This window comes from Ipomoea nil, unplaced genomic scaffold (genome assembly GCF_001879475.1).
Source record: "Ipomoea nil cultivar Tokyo-kokei standard unplaced genomic scaffold, Asagao_1.1 scaffold0222, whole genome shotgun sequence".
Taxonomy (NCBI): Eukaryota; Viridiplantae; Streptophyta; class Magnoliopsida; order Solanales; family Convolvulaceae; genus Ipomoea; species Ipomoea nil.
Window position 1 is genome coordinate 502,052 of NW_017616650.1, and position 17,790 is coordinate 519,841.

A 17,790-nucleotide genomic window follows, 5' to 3' on the forward strand; every position below is an offset into this window, starting at 1 on the left:
GTCCTTTAAAAGTAGGTGTAATTTGTACAAAGTATAATTGTACTTACCTCATTAATTATCTAAAAATTTTAAAAAGTTAAAAGTGTAAATTGAAAAATGTAAAATGATAATTATGTTCAAATTTGAAAACAAATAATATTATTTTGGGACAAACTAAAAAGGAAAATAAGACAGGTAAATATGCTCCGTCTAATATTTGTGGTGTATGTTGACAATGCTCAATGTGATATTTGGCCACTCACTCATGCAGACGTTATGCCATGGAACCGTGTTCACCATTCATGGTGAACACGGTTCTAACGGTGTTAATACACCGTTATCTTTTTTTTTTTTTAATTAATTGCGTGACTTTTCTTCTTTATTTTCACATTTTGCGGTTTTACTTTAATTTGAGGTGAACAAAGATTTTGGACATTCATAAATTATGAGTTCATGCCTGCACATTCACTTTGGAACCATGCCTACGCATTCCCGTCCGAAATCACGGACATTCATAAATTATGAATCCATGGCTGCACATTCACTTTGGAACCATGCCTACACATTCACTTTGGAACCATGAGATTATGAATTTTCTGTTATAAGATTATGAATTTTCTGTTATGAGATTATGAATTTTCAGTTATGAGATTATGAATTTTCTGTTATGCGATTATGAATTTTCTGTTATGAGATTATGAATTTTCATTACATTCATAATTTCGGACATTCATAAATTATGAATTCATGCCTGCACATTCACTTTGGAACCATGCCTACATATTCCCGTCCGAAATCACGGACATTCATAAATTATGAATCCATGCCTGCACATTCACTTTGGAACCATGCCCACACATTCACTTTGGAACCATGAGATTATGAATTTTCTGTTATAAGATTATGAATTTTCTGTTATGAGATTATGAATTTTCAGTTGTGAGATTATGAATTTTCTGTTATGCGATTATGAATTTTCTGTTATGAGATTATGAATTTTCATAAAATTCATAATCTCATAACAGAAAATTCATAATTTGATCAAACGCGCGCCGTTAACTCCACATCCGCAAAATTTTTTTTTTTTGGCCTAAAAACGACGTCGTTTTGCCTTGTGTTCACCATTCTCGGTGAACACGATTCCATGGCATAATTTGCGTCACTCATGGGTGTGGACAACTTCAAATGAAAAATATGTATGTAAACGGGTCCTAATTAACCCCTTTTAAACGCTAAGTACGTGCAAGTGACTCTTCGAGACACGTCATTGTTTAGTAACTTAGTGTGATGAGAAAAATATTAATTATACTTTTAATTAAGAGTCTATATTCTTACACGTAATTTATATTAATTGAAAGAAAATTAAAAAAAAATTAATAATAATAATAAAAGAATAAAAGTAAGATGTCTCATGAAATTAATATATAGGTCTTGTTTGGTAAAATAATTAGCATATAGGTTAATTTTGGCTTATTTAACCATTATTAGATTGTGTTTGGTTGACAAGTTTAGTTTTAAGGAATGGATATCAAAGTAATTGGTATTATTTGGTTGATAGGATTTTAAAACACTACTATGGGTTTCAAATATTCCCTTAATTGAAAAACTCATGCCCAAATAAAATAAGGGTATCATCCCCTTTCATTTCCTTATTGCAAATTATGTCCTGGAAACGTGTTCACCAACGGTGTCGTTTTTATGGAAATTTTTTTTGTTAGTTAATGTGTTGTTAACGGCGCGCGTTTGTTCAGATTATGAATTTTCTATTATGAGATTATGAATGTATTGTAAATTCATAATCTCATAACAGAAAATTCATAATATCATAAAAGAAAAACATTTATTAAATTATGAATGTTCTGTTATGAGATTATGAATTTACAGTTATGTAATTATGAATTTTCTGTAAATTCATAATCTCATAACAGAAAATTCATAATTTCATAACAAAAAATTCATAATCGCATACCAGAAAATTCATAATCTCATAACAGAAAATTCATAATTTCATAAAAGAAAATTCATAATTTCATAACTGCACATTCATAATTTATGAATGTTGAAGAAACTTGCGCGAAGAGAAAGTGAAACCGCGAAATGTGAAAATGAAGAAGAAAAGTCGCGCAGTTAGTTAAGAAAAAAAAAAAAAAAAAGATAACGGTGCACCGTTATCGTTGAGACCGTGTTCACCATGGATGGTGAACACGGTTCCATGGCATAAGGATTGTTTCCTTATTTCTCTCATCCCCTTTGATTAGTGCTTTTAGATTTTTGTTTTTATTTGTTTGTTCATATTGGTGTTTTGGATGTCTTTATATTAGAATCAATTGTTTTAATTTTGTGTTCTTGTATTTTTAAAATCTTTATTCCCATTATAGGATCATACATAATCAAATAACATTATTGATAATCATTCACATCCCACCCAACTACCAAACATACAAAATACTTTTACTAAAACTCATTACCATTACCAAGTATTTGATGCCCATTCCGATTCCTAAGTGCGAACCAGCAAACACGCCCTTATTGTTTTACTTGGTTTAAAAATCCATATAAGTGTTTGGTTAATTAGCTTTTGAAAAAAGAAATTATACCAAACAACTGTCAGTTAACAGCTAATTTACCAAACACTTTTCTACAATCAGCTAATGTTATCTAATTAACTCAGTCAGCTATCAGCTAACAATCATTTACCAAACAGGACCTAGTCAATCAACATATATTACGGTATACGAAATAAAATGGGAATATGTACCTGAAGTACAACAACTCATCATGTGATAGTGTTAGGGCCGGATTTTAGGTTGTGCAGCTGGGCTACCGCACATGGCCTCAAATTTTAGAGGGGTCTCCAAATTTTAGAGGTCTAATATTTAACTTTTACCTAACTAATTTAGAAATAAAAAATAAAAGTTTTCACTTAACTTTAAGAGGCTTTATGAAGAAATGGTAAGAATATTTATTTATTTTATTTTGACTTGAAGGTCAAAGGTTCGAAACTTGTGTGCTTCATAATATGTCTTTTGGCTTTTCTCTATTTTTTAATCCTTTTGCATTGCGAGTTTACGCACACTATTATTATTGTTATAATTATGATTTATTCCATAATATGTTTTTTGATTTTTTCTTTGCGCATAGTAACATTTTACCACCTTATTATTATTATTATTATTAGAAAAAAATACGGTATTAATTTTAAAGATTGTGATTTTGGTGGGGTCTCATTTATTTACCAGAATAGGGCCACAAAAATCTAAAAACCAGCACTGGATACTGTGATACATGAGATGTTATTAGTGTTGTTGGAATTATATGAGATGACTCAATCCTACCATAAAACAACTTGAGAAGACAATACAATGGCCCATAACTAAACATATGGGCAAGGTTGGTCAATTGAGCATTAGTCACTTCGTGAAAGCTAAGGAGTGGTTAAGGAAATTGCAATTTCGACAAATTAAATAATATAATTAGCGATGGACAGAAAGGAGTACACCGTCATCATCAAATACTTGCAAACGTTAAAATCACGATGGTGGCATAAGGTGTACGATTAATATAATTAAGCGATTATTATAAAGATGATTATTGAGATGAGTGGTGATTATTGAGACGGACTTAACTCACTGATTTAATAGATAGTATTTGAGAAAAGAGACTAATGCTTAAACAACTAAAATCTTTAAAAGTAATTTTGATTGTTTTTCTATGGTCCAAAAAGATGTAATTAAGTTAGTTACGTTAGAATAAGGAGTCGTTATGCTGTGGACTCGTGCCCAGCAACGGCACTGTTATCTTCTTCTTCTTCTTTTTTTTTTTTAAAAAAAAAATTTCAGACCGCTTCGTTATAGGAGCATATATTCAAAGCTTTGTGTTCATAATTTCATAACTGTACATTCATAATTCCATAACTGTACATTCATAATTTCGTAACTGTACATTCATAATTCAATAACTGTAAATTCATAATTTTCGAAGCTCTATGTTCATAATTGTAAGTTCATAATGTCAGAGTTCGGTGTTCATAATTTCATAACTGTACATTCATAATTCCATAATTGTACATTTAAAATTCCATAACTGTACATTCATAATTCCATACTGTATATTCATAATTCCATACCGAACATTCATAATTTTCGAAGCTCTATGTTCATAATTGTAAGTTCATAATTCCATAACTATACATTCATAATTCTATAACTGTACATTCATAATGTCATAACTGTACATTCATAATTTCATACCGAATACACTGTTAACACCGTTAACGGCCTTTTGAACAATTTTTTTTTTTTTTTTTAGTTAGAACTTGAAAACGACGCCGTTTTAGAGTCGTGCGCATAGCATAATTTGCCTAGAATAAGTTATTGTATGTTATCATTATAGCAATTTCTACAAGATTGTATTTTAAATTTTAAAAATGCAAATAAAATTACTTATTTTTTTTTTTTTTAAAACGACATGGTACTATATATATAGAGAATTATAACGCAAATCATGCTTTGTATGGTGCACACGGTTGCAAAAACGTCATTTTGACTAAAAATGTGTGTCCCACTTAATAGAAAAAATTCAGGTTTGATTCCCGACAATATCATTTTTGTGTGTGCATAATTTGAATTATATATCCACAATGAATGAACTAAATATCTACAATGAATGAACTAAATATCTACAATGAATGAACTAAATATCCACAGTGAATAAATAACTAAAATTCAGAATGAATGAACTAAATATCCACAATGAATGAACTAAAAATCTAGAATAAATGAACAACATAATGTTGTTGAGGGAAATCGAAACTGATTTTTTTTTTTTTTTAATAGGACGCGCGTTTTTAGTCAAAACGATATTGTTTTGCAACCGTGTGTACCAAACATGGTACACACGGTTGCACAGCATAACTATTGGCATTATAAATGTATTCATACTTCAAATATTTGTTTGTCCATTTTTACAAAGAAGTGTGTCTAAGGATAATTTCCTTAACTCCTAAGTTTTATCATTCAGACTATTTAAAAAAAACGTTTTCCTTTATCCGAAACGTACAATTTTTTTTTAGTATATTGATGACCAAATATGCTAAATTTAAGTTTGACTACAAATGTATACATTTCAACCCTTATCTCTCTTTTATTGTACTCAACAAAACAAAGAAAGTCAAAAACCTATCCTCTCATAAATCACATATAAAGAAAATAATAAAAAATTATGTTTCCAAAATTAGTATAAAATGTGATGGTTTTGTCAGAATAGAATCGAAAAGTAGTAGTATTAGCACCCTAGCCTAGGCTGAGCATCCACATTAGTTGGGAAGAATGTGGAGATAATGTAAGAGTGATTAGGAAAGAGAAGGTGGGAGGGGAGAGAAAAAATAAATAAAATAAAACAAAACAGAATAAAAAAAAATTAAAAAAAAAAAATAAAAAAAGTTATGTCAGGCGCGCCAGTCGCGCCGACTGGCGCGCCTGACGCGCCACCTGGCGCGTGCACTGCACGCGCCAGGTTTTGGCCCTGCTGTGCGCGAAACGCGCACAGCATTTCTTCCTTTCACTTTTTCTTTTTCTTTATTTTCTGACATTATTTTGTAATTTGCAGGATGATTATTTCATCTAATAACTCCATCCCACACTAGTGAATAACTCAATCCAAGTTATTTCTTCTGAAATAACTCCACAATCTCCCCTTAGTGTGGATGCTCTATTCAAAAGAATACATACAAAGTTCGAGATACGGGCACAAAATAACAGTTCAGAAATACTACTGCTAGAATTGAACCCTAATATACGAGTTGAACGTTATTAGGAACACAATCCACTAAATTAGGGAGACATTAGTGATTCAAGGGATGATGATTTAAGAGAGACAAAACACTCTATTTATATTGTTGCAGATTTCACGATGTTTGATAAATGTACGTTTATTTTCATTATTGGCTATACATGTATCCTCTCACTACCTTCTTTTTTTTATAGAACAAATCCTCTCATTATCTAGATGCTAACCATCTTCACATGACTAAGTAAAACATATTGCCCTTTAATAAACAAGAGATAGTGTGGTTTGGTGGATTGATACTTATGTGATTAGCTTAGAAGTTGCAGGTTTAATCTCTATTAGCAGCACCCTTTTATGTACACCTACCAATAAAGATGGATAGCATAAAAACATAATGTAATTAAATTTCCAAGGTAGATAAATGTCATTTTAATTATTAAATGATGTCATTTAAAAAAATAATAATAACGTACGTTCTCAATAATGTTAGAATTAATCGTGTTCCACCTAAAACTAAACGGGGCAAAAGAAATAATATAAATGAAAAAAGGGTCTTGCTATAAATATAATAGGGGTCATTTTGAAAATTACACCATTTCAGAGGTTGACCCTCTCTGTAATCTACTTTCTCTGATCCTCTCGGCTCAGTCAAGAATCATCTGGACCCTCTGCTCTTTCAATCAAACTTCAACACGAAAAACGACGATTTTTATCCATTAATCGGAGAAATACCCTTTAATCCTCCATTGCCGACGTGTCGGCCTTCTTATCCTCTCTCGATTCATATAATTTTTCTTGAGAATAGCGCGTTTTCGTCGAAATCATCACCAAGCATAGTATCCATCAGCACAATCTTCTACGAATTTCGCTAAATTTTTGCACCCCAATTCATGGGTTTCGTCAATTAGGGCTGGGGATTTGGGGACATAGCAATCGGTTGGATTGGGGCTAGGGTTTTCGAGTATTTCACGCTGAAATGAAGATCGAAGAATTGGATGATAGTAGTGAGAGTAAGTGTGGTAGTGAAAATGAGAGAAGCCTGATGATAGTTCGGGTCGACGCGAAGAGAGCGCTGGTCGGAGCTGGAGCTAGGATCCTCTTTTACCCGACCTTACTCTACAATGTCTTCAGAAACAAAATTCAGGCCGAGTTTCGATGGTGGGATCGGGTTGATCAGGTATGTTTTCCAATTTTATTGCTAAATTAATTAATTTAGCTAATTTAGTTTATAGGATGTGAAAATTTGATAATTTAGTTTCTAGACAGTGAAAGTTCGGTACTTTTGTTGAGATTCTTTACTAATACCTTTGATTGTTTTGGGATGTTAGATGGCTGGTTCATTAGATGAATGCTTGTTTGTATTTGATGATGTGTTTGAATTTGAAATTTGCTGTTATTTGCAGTCACTCTTTGTTTAATTATGAAGAAAAATGGTGGAGATTAAAGAAAATAGAAAATATTATTATAGCAGGCACAAATGAGGTGCCAAGTTCAGTCTTATGGTGATCTAACTATTTTGGAAAATTTGTCTGAACTGTGTATAATTATTGAAGTAATAATTTGTTTCTTTTGTTTGTACATTACTGGGAGAAGTTAAAGAACTGAATATGTATCTTTTGGTTTGTTTCCTTGGTCATTTGGTACTTCTAAATGACGAGCACATAAAGCTTGCGTGATTTCGTTCTGGATGTACAGTTTATTTTGCTAGGAGCTGTACCATTTCCGAAGGATGTTCCACGTTTGAAGCAGCTTGGCGTTGGTGGTGTGATCACTTTGAACGAGCCCTATGAAACTTTGGTTCCAACGTCTTTATATCGTGTAAGTTTGAATGTTTGATAGTTAATATCGTTTTCTTCTTGAAGAGATGGTTGTGATATATTCCTTTTCCCTTGTCGGGCATTCATTGCTAGGAAAGAACAAGTTCTTTTTCCTGAGGGTTTATGAACATATATTGTTAACTTCTTTTTTATGTGCCTTCACATTTTGCTGCTGGCCGGAATCTATTCTTTCCTTGGAAATGTACCAAAGAGGTTCAGTACGTGTAGCAAGTTCAAGGGATTATCTTTGTTCACATTTTTTCTATTTTGTAATTGTTAGGCACATGAGATAGACCACCTCGTCATTCCAACTAGAGATTATCTTTTTGCGCCATCCTTTGGCAATATTAACCAAGCGGTGGACTTTATTCATAGTGAGTACACAGCTTCTAATTTACTCTACCAGTGTTAAGCCTCCGTTTACTTGTGTATCATTCTCGTTTGTTGGTTATAGAGAATGCAACTAGTGGGCGGACTACATACGTACATTGCAAAGCAGGTAGAGGAAGGAGCACCACCGTTGTGCTTTGCTATTTGGTAAGGTTCTTTACTAGTTAATTCTTTTCAGGCTGCATGTTTACTTCTGAAATCTCGGGGCGGTTATATGGATTGGAAGTGGGTTTCAATGCTTTCGTGGTTTTCACTTTTCAGGTGGTGTATAAACACATGACTCCTGCAGCTGCACTGGAATATGTCCGCTCTGTGAGACCTAGAGTACTGTTGGCTCCTTCCCAATGGAAGGTAAGAACATAAGCTGATCATTTATTGTATAGAGGCTAAATTGATACCGGGAGTCTCTCTTAAATTTTGCCAAATACTTGATTCTTTTTTGGGAAAAGGGTCAAATAAGTCCCTAAGCTTAGGTTCCTAAACTTCTAAAAAGTGTAATTATACCCTTTAACATGTCATATTGAGGCAATGAAGTCTAAGAACCGGCTATTACAGGTCATTTCAGTTCAGGCATCATCTCCGGCGACTAACGACTGCCGAACCGTCGCTGGTCGCCATCTACCAGAGAAGGCGACCAATTGGTCACCTTCTGAACCGAAATGACCTGTAATAGCAGGTCATTAACCGGTTCTTGGACTCCATTGCCTCAATATAACATGTTAAAATGGTGTAATTGCACTTTTTAAAAGTTTAGGGACCTAATTGGCTTTTCAAGTAAAGTTTAAGGGCTTATTTGACCCTTTTCCCATATGAACCCTGGCTCAAGGGAGCCTCGGTTAACATTATTTTGCGTAGTTTAAAGATGGGGCTAAGCTCACCATTATGCTCTGCCATCTGTCTATTTAACAGGCTGTTCAAGAATTCAAGCAGTGGCGTGCTGCATCAACTACTACATTCTCGCCTGCAGATGCCGTGTTGATCACAAGAGCAGATCTCGAAGGGTACCATAGCTCACCCGACGATTATTCTGGTAGGCAGCTGGCAGTCGTCCCCCGTATGGGGGGTCGGACAAGGCCCATGATAGCAAAACTTTCTTGCCTATTCGCAACGTTGAAAGTGTCTGGTGTTTATGGACCTGTTACCCGGCAGCTTACAGAGGCTCGTGCCTGCTAATTCCTGTCTCGTAATCTTAATCTACCAGCTTCTGCGGAAGAGAACTGTCAATAAGTTCGTACAGTAATGTATATATAAAAAATCTTTACTATTTTGCCCACCAGTAAATATCCATGCAATATTAATAGGAAAAAAAAAACATACAGTTGAAGATCCTTCAACAATGTATCACATCGATTCTGTAATAAAACATGTTGGCCCTGTTTGGTAAATGGCTGTTAGATGATTGGGTTAATTAGAGGGTATAATTAGTTGATAGCATTAGCTAATTGTAGAAAAGTGTTTGATAAATTAGTTGTTAATTGATAAAAGTTGCTTTGAGCAGTTTTTTGAATTTTAGCATTTTGAAATTATAAAAAGTTAATTAAATGAATACTTATATTGATTTTTTAATCAAATTAAAAGTTAATAGTGGTCAAATAAGTCAACATTGACTTATAAGTTAACTATTTTTTTCAAAACGGGGCCATTAGTTGCTATCAATGATACTAATCAACTAAATACATATTATAATTAGTTTAGAAGTGTAACCTGGAGGGTGTGGTTGAGTGGAAAAGACTTATTCATTCTTAATCAAAGGTAAGTGCATTTCCAATAGTAGGTATTTTGGTGTGATATTTTAAGAGTTTTTGTAGGTGTGATTAGGAAAGAAAAAAATGAGAGAAAGAGGTTAAAAAAAAAAAAGCACGAATATGCAGTCCTTTGTGGGACCTACACAAGGGGACAAAATCCCCAACCTCCTGCAACCAACTCTCCCCTCTCTCCTCCACTTCATAAGTAATACTCCGTATTATTCTTTCAAAAAATAATACTCAATCATTCTCATTTTATGTGTCGGGTTCGGTTAACAAGGAAACATGCACTTGAAGGCATAAAACTGTGCACTTGAAAGCAAAAGGGTTCACTTGAATGCTAAGTTTTTTTTTTAATTTTATTTTTTATTTTAATTTTTACACAATAGTAAGACACACATACACTTTTAGGCATTAAATTGAGCATTTAATTTGAAAGCATAAAGAGGATCACTAGAAGGCAAGGAAGAAAAAAAAAGTACACTAAAAAAAAAAATTGAATGAAATTAATTATGCACTCTGAGAAAGAAAATCATGCACTCGAAAGTTACAAAACGTGCACTTTAAGGCCAAAAGATTTGCACTCTAAGGCACAAAAATGTGCACTTAAAATAGAAACTAAGTACTGAAATAAAAGTGATACACTCGAAGAAGAAAAAGTATGCACTTAAAGAAAAGGAATATGTGTACTCGAAAAAGAACAAATGTGCACTTGGATACAAAAGACAAACTGACTTATTTACTCAAAATTACAAGAATGCAACATCACATTTTTTTTAATTATCTTCAATTTGGGCTGTTGATTTAGATTACATCTATGGTTGAGACTTAACCATATTTTTTTACCTAAAGACCTCGTACGCAATTAATCCGCAAACACAAGGAGCCAATAACACCTCCACTGAGGCTTGAACTCACAATCTTCCAACCCGGGTACCATTAGACCACATAGTCTTGGTACAAAGACAAGAATGTTAGTTGAACTAACATATATAAATATATAATTATTATTATGTACCTTCCTCCCATGAGATAGTCCAAGCTTTGGGTACTCATTGACAACAGATTTCACCATCTCTCTCAGTTCTTCCCATCTCTAATAGCAGAACATAAAAAAATGTAGCTCATCATTATATCATTATATATATATATATAAAGTATGTGAACATTTAAAGAGCAAAAAACAAAAAATTCGGAGTAAAAGGTAAAAAATCTTACATTTTCTTTGACGGAACGATAATGCACAGACAAGCAAAACTTGTTGTTTTCTACTTTGGCTTTAGGGACAGATTCGATTTTCTCCAATAAAACTTTATATATCTGAAAGTGAAAAATTATACATTCAAGTAAAAAAAAACAGAGTTAATCTGTAGTACGGAGTACATTTTAAGAGTTGTGGATATTTTAACCTTTACCGTATACTGAATACAAGTAAAGAAGAAAAAATCAACCTCTTCAATATAATCATGGGTAAAAATTCTTTGGCAGGTTGGTAGTTTGCCTTCAGTTGGTCCCATGATGTTGATACCATGGGTACATGCATAATACAATTGAGCAGTTTCACAAAAGCTGGTATATGACTTTGTGAGACTACCTCAACTATATTACGCCGGTAGCCATGGCTATTCCGTGATCCTCTCTCTCTCCAGCTGCTATTCCGTCGTTATTCTCATTTGTATTAACCAAGCGGTGGACTTTATTCATAGTGAGTACACAGCTTCTAATTTACTCTACCAGTCCCAGTGTTAAGCCTCCGTTTACTTGTGTATCATTCTCGTTTGTTGGTTATATATAGAGAATGCAACTAGTGGGTGACTGGGCGTACATTGCAAAGCAGGTGGGCGTACATTGCAAAGCAGGTACATACATAAGTAATTTAATGTCGATGAAGTTTATAATATATTGATTATACAAAAGCAAGGGAATACAACGCTATTTATACAGAAGAGGTTAACAAGGAAATAGATAACCACTCCTTATTAGTCTCTAACTACACATAAAAGTCTAACCAAAAACTAATTGCCTAATACTCCCCCTCAAGCTGAAGCGGGACACGGGACCACGCCAAGCTTGCACCGTAGATCACCAAAGCGAGCTGAGGAGAGAGGCTTAGTGAAGATGTCGGCGAGCTGGTCATTGGTGGAGACGAAGTTCACTTTTAGAGCTCCCGTTGACACTTTATCTCGCACGAAGTGATAATCGACTTCAACGTGCTTTGTCCGGGCATGAAACACCGGATTAGCACACAGGTATGTTGCACCTAAGTTGTCGCACCAGAATACCGGGATAGTCGGGGAAAGCAAACCAAGTTCGCGTAGCAAGGACTGGACCCAGGTGACTTCGGCAGCAACGTCGGCGAGAGACTTGTACTCGGCTTCGGTAGAAGAGCGTGCGACAGTCCGTTGCTTCCTAGACGTCCAAGAGACAAGATTCGGGCCTAGAAACACGGCGTAGCCAGCGGTGGATTTTAGATCCAGAGAACATCCCGCCCAATCGGAGTCAGAAAAGGCATGCACAACCGGAGAAGATGACTGTGTGAGACGAAGTCCCAGACTCTGCGTGCCTTGCACATAGCGCAACACCCGTTTGAGTGACGCCCAATTGTCCTGTGTTGGTGTATGCATGAATTGACACAGTCGATTCACAGAAAAAGCCAGATCCGGATGAGTGATTAGTAGATACATTAGGGACCCAACCAGACGTCTATATGGGGTTGGATCATCGAGGGGTGGAGACCCTGCAGTAGGAGTTGAAGCAGCTAGCGCCATTGGAGTTTACAGCGGTTTGCAAGATTCCATGCCGGCTTTGCGCAAGAGTTCGTTCATGTACCTTTGTTGTGAAAGCATCAGACCATTATCGCTGTAAGTCGCCTCGATACCTAAAAAGAACCGAGGCCGCCCCAAATCACGAATGCGAAAGGTAGATGACAGCTGGGCCATGACTGTTTCGACCATTGCTGAGTTGTTGCCTAGTAGAAGGATGTCATCCACGTAGACTAACACATATGCCCGGACCTGTCCAGAGTCGAAAATAAACAAAGAAACATCCATTTTGGACGGACGAAATCCAACCTGTAAGAGAAAATCGTGTAGTCTTTTAAACCACGCACGAGGGGCCTGTTTAAGCCCATACAGCGACCGCTGTAGCTTACAAACATGGTCAGGAAAATTTGGATTTGTGTAGCCGGGCGGTTGCCGCATATAAATGTCTTCGTTAATGTGCCCATTCAAAAATGCGTTGTGGACATCCAATTGACGCATAGCCCACTTATTCGATACGGCGAAAGCCAGTAGGAGCCGAATGGTGGTTGGTTTCACCACCGGACTGTACGTTTCGGAGTAATCCTCACCGGGCACTTGGTTAAACCCCTTGCCACGAGTCAGGCCTTGTAGCGGTCAATGGTGCCATCGGATTTCCGCTTAATACGAAAAGCCCATTTACTGCCTATTACATTTACATCTCGACGCGGGGGAACAAGCCGCCAGGTTTGGTTTTGTAATAAAGCATTGAACTCAGTGTCTATAGCCGCCCGCCAATGTGAGGACTTAACAGCTTGCGAGTGGCAAGTGGGCTCGTCATCATCTACGGAGGCCACCATCGCAGTCGGGCGAGTTCTCGGATTTCGATGTTGCGCATGCGTTGACGTCCGTAGTTGCATAACATGCGTCCGAACAGTAGGCCGGACGCGGCGCCGCCCCCCTGACGTAGTGGATGAAGTGGTCGGCTGATAAGACGAGGAAGCCGCACCTGCTGTCGATGAAGAAGTCGGGAGGGGCGGCAATTGCGGCAGTTGTGGCTGACTTATGCCCGGTTCGGACACCAATGCGGGCTGAATTGGAACCGACGTGCATAAGACCGGTGAAGACACCCAAGGTGGTGTTGCTGCTTCGGTGTTCGGCCCAGTCTGAACAGTAGGGTGAGTTGCATAAGGAAACACCTCTTCGTTGAACCGCACATGCCTGGCAATGTAAATGCGGCCTGTTTGCTTGTCCAAACACCTGTAGCCAAGACATGAATCTGGGTAACCCAGAAATATACATGAAGTAGATCGATAATCCATCTTGTGCCTATTGTACGGACGTAGGCACGGAAAGCACTCGCACCCAAACACACGTAGCAAACTGTAATTAGGTGGCTTATGGTACAACTTGGAGTAGGGACTGATGTTTTGTGAAACAGTGAAGGGCAGATGATTTATTAGATGGACGGCAGACTCAAAGGCAAAAGGCCAATATTTTTGTGGTACGTGACTTTGGGCAAGAAGAGTTAACCCAGTCTCGACCACATGACGGTGTCGCCGCTCCACACGGCCATTTTACTCGTGTGTATGCGGCGATGACTGTCTGTGTAAAATCCCTGCGGCGGTAAAGACCGTGTTCAACTTTCGGTATTCACCACCCATATCCGACTGAATGCACTTAATAGTGGTCGAAAAGGAATTTTCCACTAACGCACGAAATTTAGCAAATATTGAATAAATATCCGATTTGAACTTCATCGGATAATACCAAATAAACTGGAAAAAATCGTCCACAAAAAGGACAAAATACCTAAAACCATCTACAAAAGGTACCGGTGATGGCCCCCAAATATCTGTAAATACCAAATCCAGTACAAACTGACTCGAAGTCTCAATATGCGTGAGTGGGAAGCGCGCAGACTTACCCATCTGACACGCGGTACATAAAGAATTTATTGACCGTAACGAAGCACTAACAGGACAACTAGCAAGAACCTGACGCAGAGCTCGGGTATGAGGGTGCCCGAGCCTATTATGCCATATTGTGGGAGACGCTTTGGCTGAGAGAAACGCAACTGGGGATGACGTGGTGAGAGAGTACATCCCGGCGTGACTTGGACCTCTAAGAAGAATCTCCCGGGTGATACGATCCTTCACAAGAAAATGGGTAGGGTGAAATTCAAAATAAACATCATTGTCACGGGTGAATTTATGGACAGACAGTAGGGAGGCACGTAATTTGGGAACATGCAAGACACTATTTAGGGATAGTGACCGAGACTTAGAAAAGAAATTTAAAGAACCTGTGTTATGAATGGGGAGTGCTGAACCATCACCCACACGCAACGCCTCGTCCCCGGTGCATTGCTCAACATTACTTAACGCTGTTGCATTTGGGGTTGCATGAGCATTCGCACCCGTGTCCGGGAACCAGACGTTGGAAAATGGGGTAGTATTGTAGTCGTCCTGCAGTTGACGCGAGACCATGTGGGCCTGGGGCATTGGGGCTACAGGCTGTCCGGCGACCATCCTTTGACCGGAAACATCAACAAAGCGCCGGTAACACGTTAGAGCAGTGTGTCCAGAGCCGTCGCAAATTTGGCAACGAACCCCACCGCGACCTCGTCTTCTTCCACCGCCGCCCCGGTGACCTCTGTTGTTGCGCCCACGACCTCGCCCAGCGTTTGAATACGGTTGGGACTGCTGAGCCACCATGATCGTCGGTGTAGCGGGCGGTGGTGGCAACGTCTCATCTGGAAACAGATACTGATGAGTTGCTAAAAGATCGGCAACCTCTAGAATCGTAAGAGGGGAGCTTTTCGTCGTGAGGGATGCAACAAGGCCGCGGTATTCCGGCCGAAGTCCATGGAAAACATGCAGGTTCTGCTCATCCAGGCTGATAGGGCGTCCAGCTTGAGCAAGCTGCTCAACTAGAACCTGCGCCTTACCGAGATATACAGCCGGAGATGAGTCACCTTGCTGAAGACCTTGTAACTGAGACAGCAGGCTGAGCGACCGGGAGCGAGAAGCAGAACCCAACGCCGTCTCCACGGCAACCCAGACAGCGCGAGACGTGGAGTGACCAATGGCTAGATAAAGTATCTCCTCCGTCATGGATGAAATGAGCATGCTGAGTATTGACTGATCCTGTTGGATCCATATGGCATGACTCGGATTCAGAACAGGCGTGGCAGTCGACGAAGCTGCGAGGAACTCCGGTGGACACTGATGGGTGCCATCAACGTACCCATACAAGCTTTGGCCACGCAGGAAGGGAACAAGTTGGGCTTTCCAGAAAAGGAAATTCGAAGAAGACAGCTTGAGGGAGACGTAGTGGTGCGCTTGTTGGAGCATGGAGGACGAACGTTGCTCGGAGACGGTGACAGCCGCTGCCGAGCCGTCTGTGGAAGTGTTCGCCGTATCCGGGAGGGAGATATTGTCATTTGTGGCCATGAGATTGGGAGTGACTGACTGATACCAGATGAAGTTTATAATATATTGATTATACAAAAGCAAGGGAATACAACGCTATTTATACAGAAGAGGTTAACAAGGAAATAGATAACCACTCCTTATTAGTCTCTAACTACACATAAAAGTCTAACCAAAAACTAACTGCCTAATAATGTCGAATTTATTTATTTAAATATGTAAATGAATATAATATAATATAAGAGATTTATTATAATTGTTACTAAACTTTTTTTTTAAATAGTAACCAAGTATTTTTGTTGTAAAGAGTTCTAATATATTTAATGAATGCACATATATATACTAGATCAATGAATGAATCAACGGTACCTGTCTTGCAAAACAGGTACTTTGCAAATGGTTCTAATATATTTAATAAATACACATATATATACTAGATCAATCTTTCCACATATATACTAGATCAATGAATGAATCAAAGGTGGACTACATACGTACATTGCAAAACAGGTACATACATAAGTAATTTAATGAATGCACTTATCGGAATTTTCTAACCCTAGAGATTAGAGCAATATATATATATATATATATATATATATATATATATATATACAAAAACAAAGAAGCCCGTTACTATAAAACTAATATTGGGATAGAGCAATATAATCCAACTTTATTGGTGATAAAGGTGAGAAAAGCATCCTTTCTAGATAGTATCTTCATTAATTACATATACAAAAGAGGGAGTGATGCATGTATGTGTGTGTGAAAGCCCTATAGCTAGGTGCATCCTTATGGGGATGGAGAAAGCATGGGAGAAAGGCTATAAAAAAGTGTCTTTTGAATCTGATTATAAAAAGGCAGTGGAGCTTATCACTGATACATGAGATTACTTTCAACCATATTCCGAAAGAACAAAACAGAGTAGTTGACGCATTAACGAGAGAAGCTTGCAATAACGACAACGAGTTTAAGTGGTTCGATTGCCCACCAAGGAACATTCAAAAATTATTGCGTGAAGACGAGATCGGCTTTCTTGGTGCTCAGAGCATTGTGAGGATCAACTATTGATCTAGGATTTAATCCCCCCTCTTTAAAAAAAAAATAAAAAAATAAAAAAAAAAAGCCCTATAGGTTAGGGGTTTCAATTCATGGGAGTCTTGGGCGGAGAATCAGAAGAAGCAAAGGGCATCACGGATCGGGAGGAGCAGATGAGTTTGAAACCCCTAACCTATAGGGCCTTTAAAGGCAATCAACTAAATTGTAAACTACCAACCTGCCAAATAATTTTTACTCATGATTGAAGATGTTGGGTTTTTCTTGTGTATTTGTATTCAGTATATGGTAAAAGTTAAAACATCCCCGGCCCTTAAAATGTACTCCGTACTACGGAGTAACTTTTTTTTTTTTTTTTTTTACTTGAATGTATAATTTTTCACTTTCAAATATATAAAAAGTATTACTGGAGAAAACCGAATCTGTCCCTAAAGTCAAAGTGGAAAACAACAAGTTTTGCTTGTTTGTACTGTGCATTATCGTTCCGTCAAGGAAAATGTAAGATTTTTTTACCTTTTACTCCAAATTTTTTGTTTTTTGCTCTTTAAATGTCCACATACTTTATATATATATAATGATGAGCTAATATTTTTTTATGTTTTGCTATCAGAGATGGGAAGAACTTGGAGAGATGGTGAAATCTGTTGTCAATGAGTAGTACCCAAAGCTTGGACTATCTCATGGGAGGAAAGTTTTGATAATAATAATAATAATGATATATTATATATGTTCATTCAACTAACATTCTTGTCTTTGTCATAATATTTATATTTATATTTGGAATAAGGGTCAAATAGGCCCCTCAACTGCACACTAAAGTGCAATTAGGCCATTGAACTCA

General features: G+C 37.3%; 2 protein-coding genes across 2 annotated transcripts; one reads left to right on the forward strand and one right to left on the reverse strand.

Annotated features, from left to right (window-relative positions):
• Nucleotides 1–6,351: 6,351 nt before the first annotated feature.
• LOC109193059 (putative dual specificity protein phosphatase DSP8) lies at nt 6,352–9,358 on the forward strand. The gene is made up of 6 exons (XM_019343856.1): nt 6,352–6,943; nt 7,462–7,584; nt 7,864–7,957; nt 8,038–8,120; nt 8,235–8,324; nt 8,883–9,358. The coding sequence occupies exons 1-6, from the start codon at nt 6,743–6,745 to the stop codon at nt 9,144–9,146; spliced, it is 855 nt and encodes a 284-aa protein (XP_019199401.1). The 5' UTR covers nt 6,352–6,742; the 3' UTR covers nt 9,147–9,358.
• Nucleotides 9,359–11,754: 2,396 nt separating this feature from the next.
• Nucleotides 11,755–12,486, reverse strand: LOC109193692 (uncharacterized mitochondrial protein AtMg00810-like). The gene has a single exon (XM_019344547.1). The coding sequence runs from the start codon at nt 12,484–12,486 to the stop codon at nt 11,755–11,757; it is 732 nt and encodes a 243-aa protein (XP_019200092.1).
• Between the last annotated feature and the right edge of the window lie 5,304 nt (nt 12,487–17,790).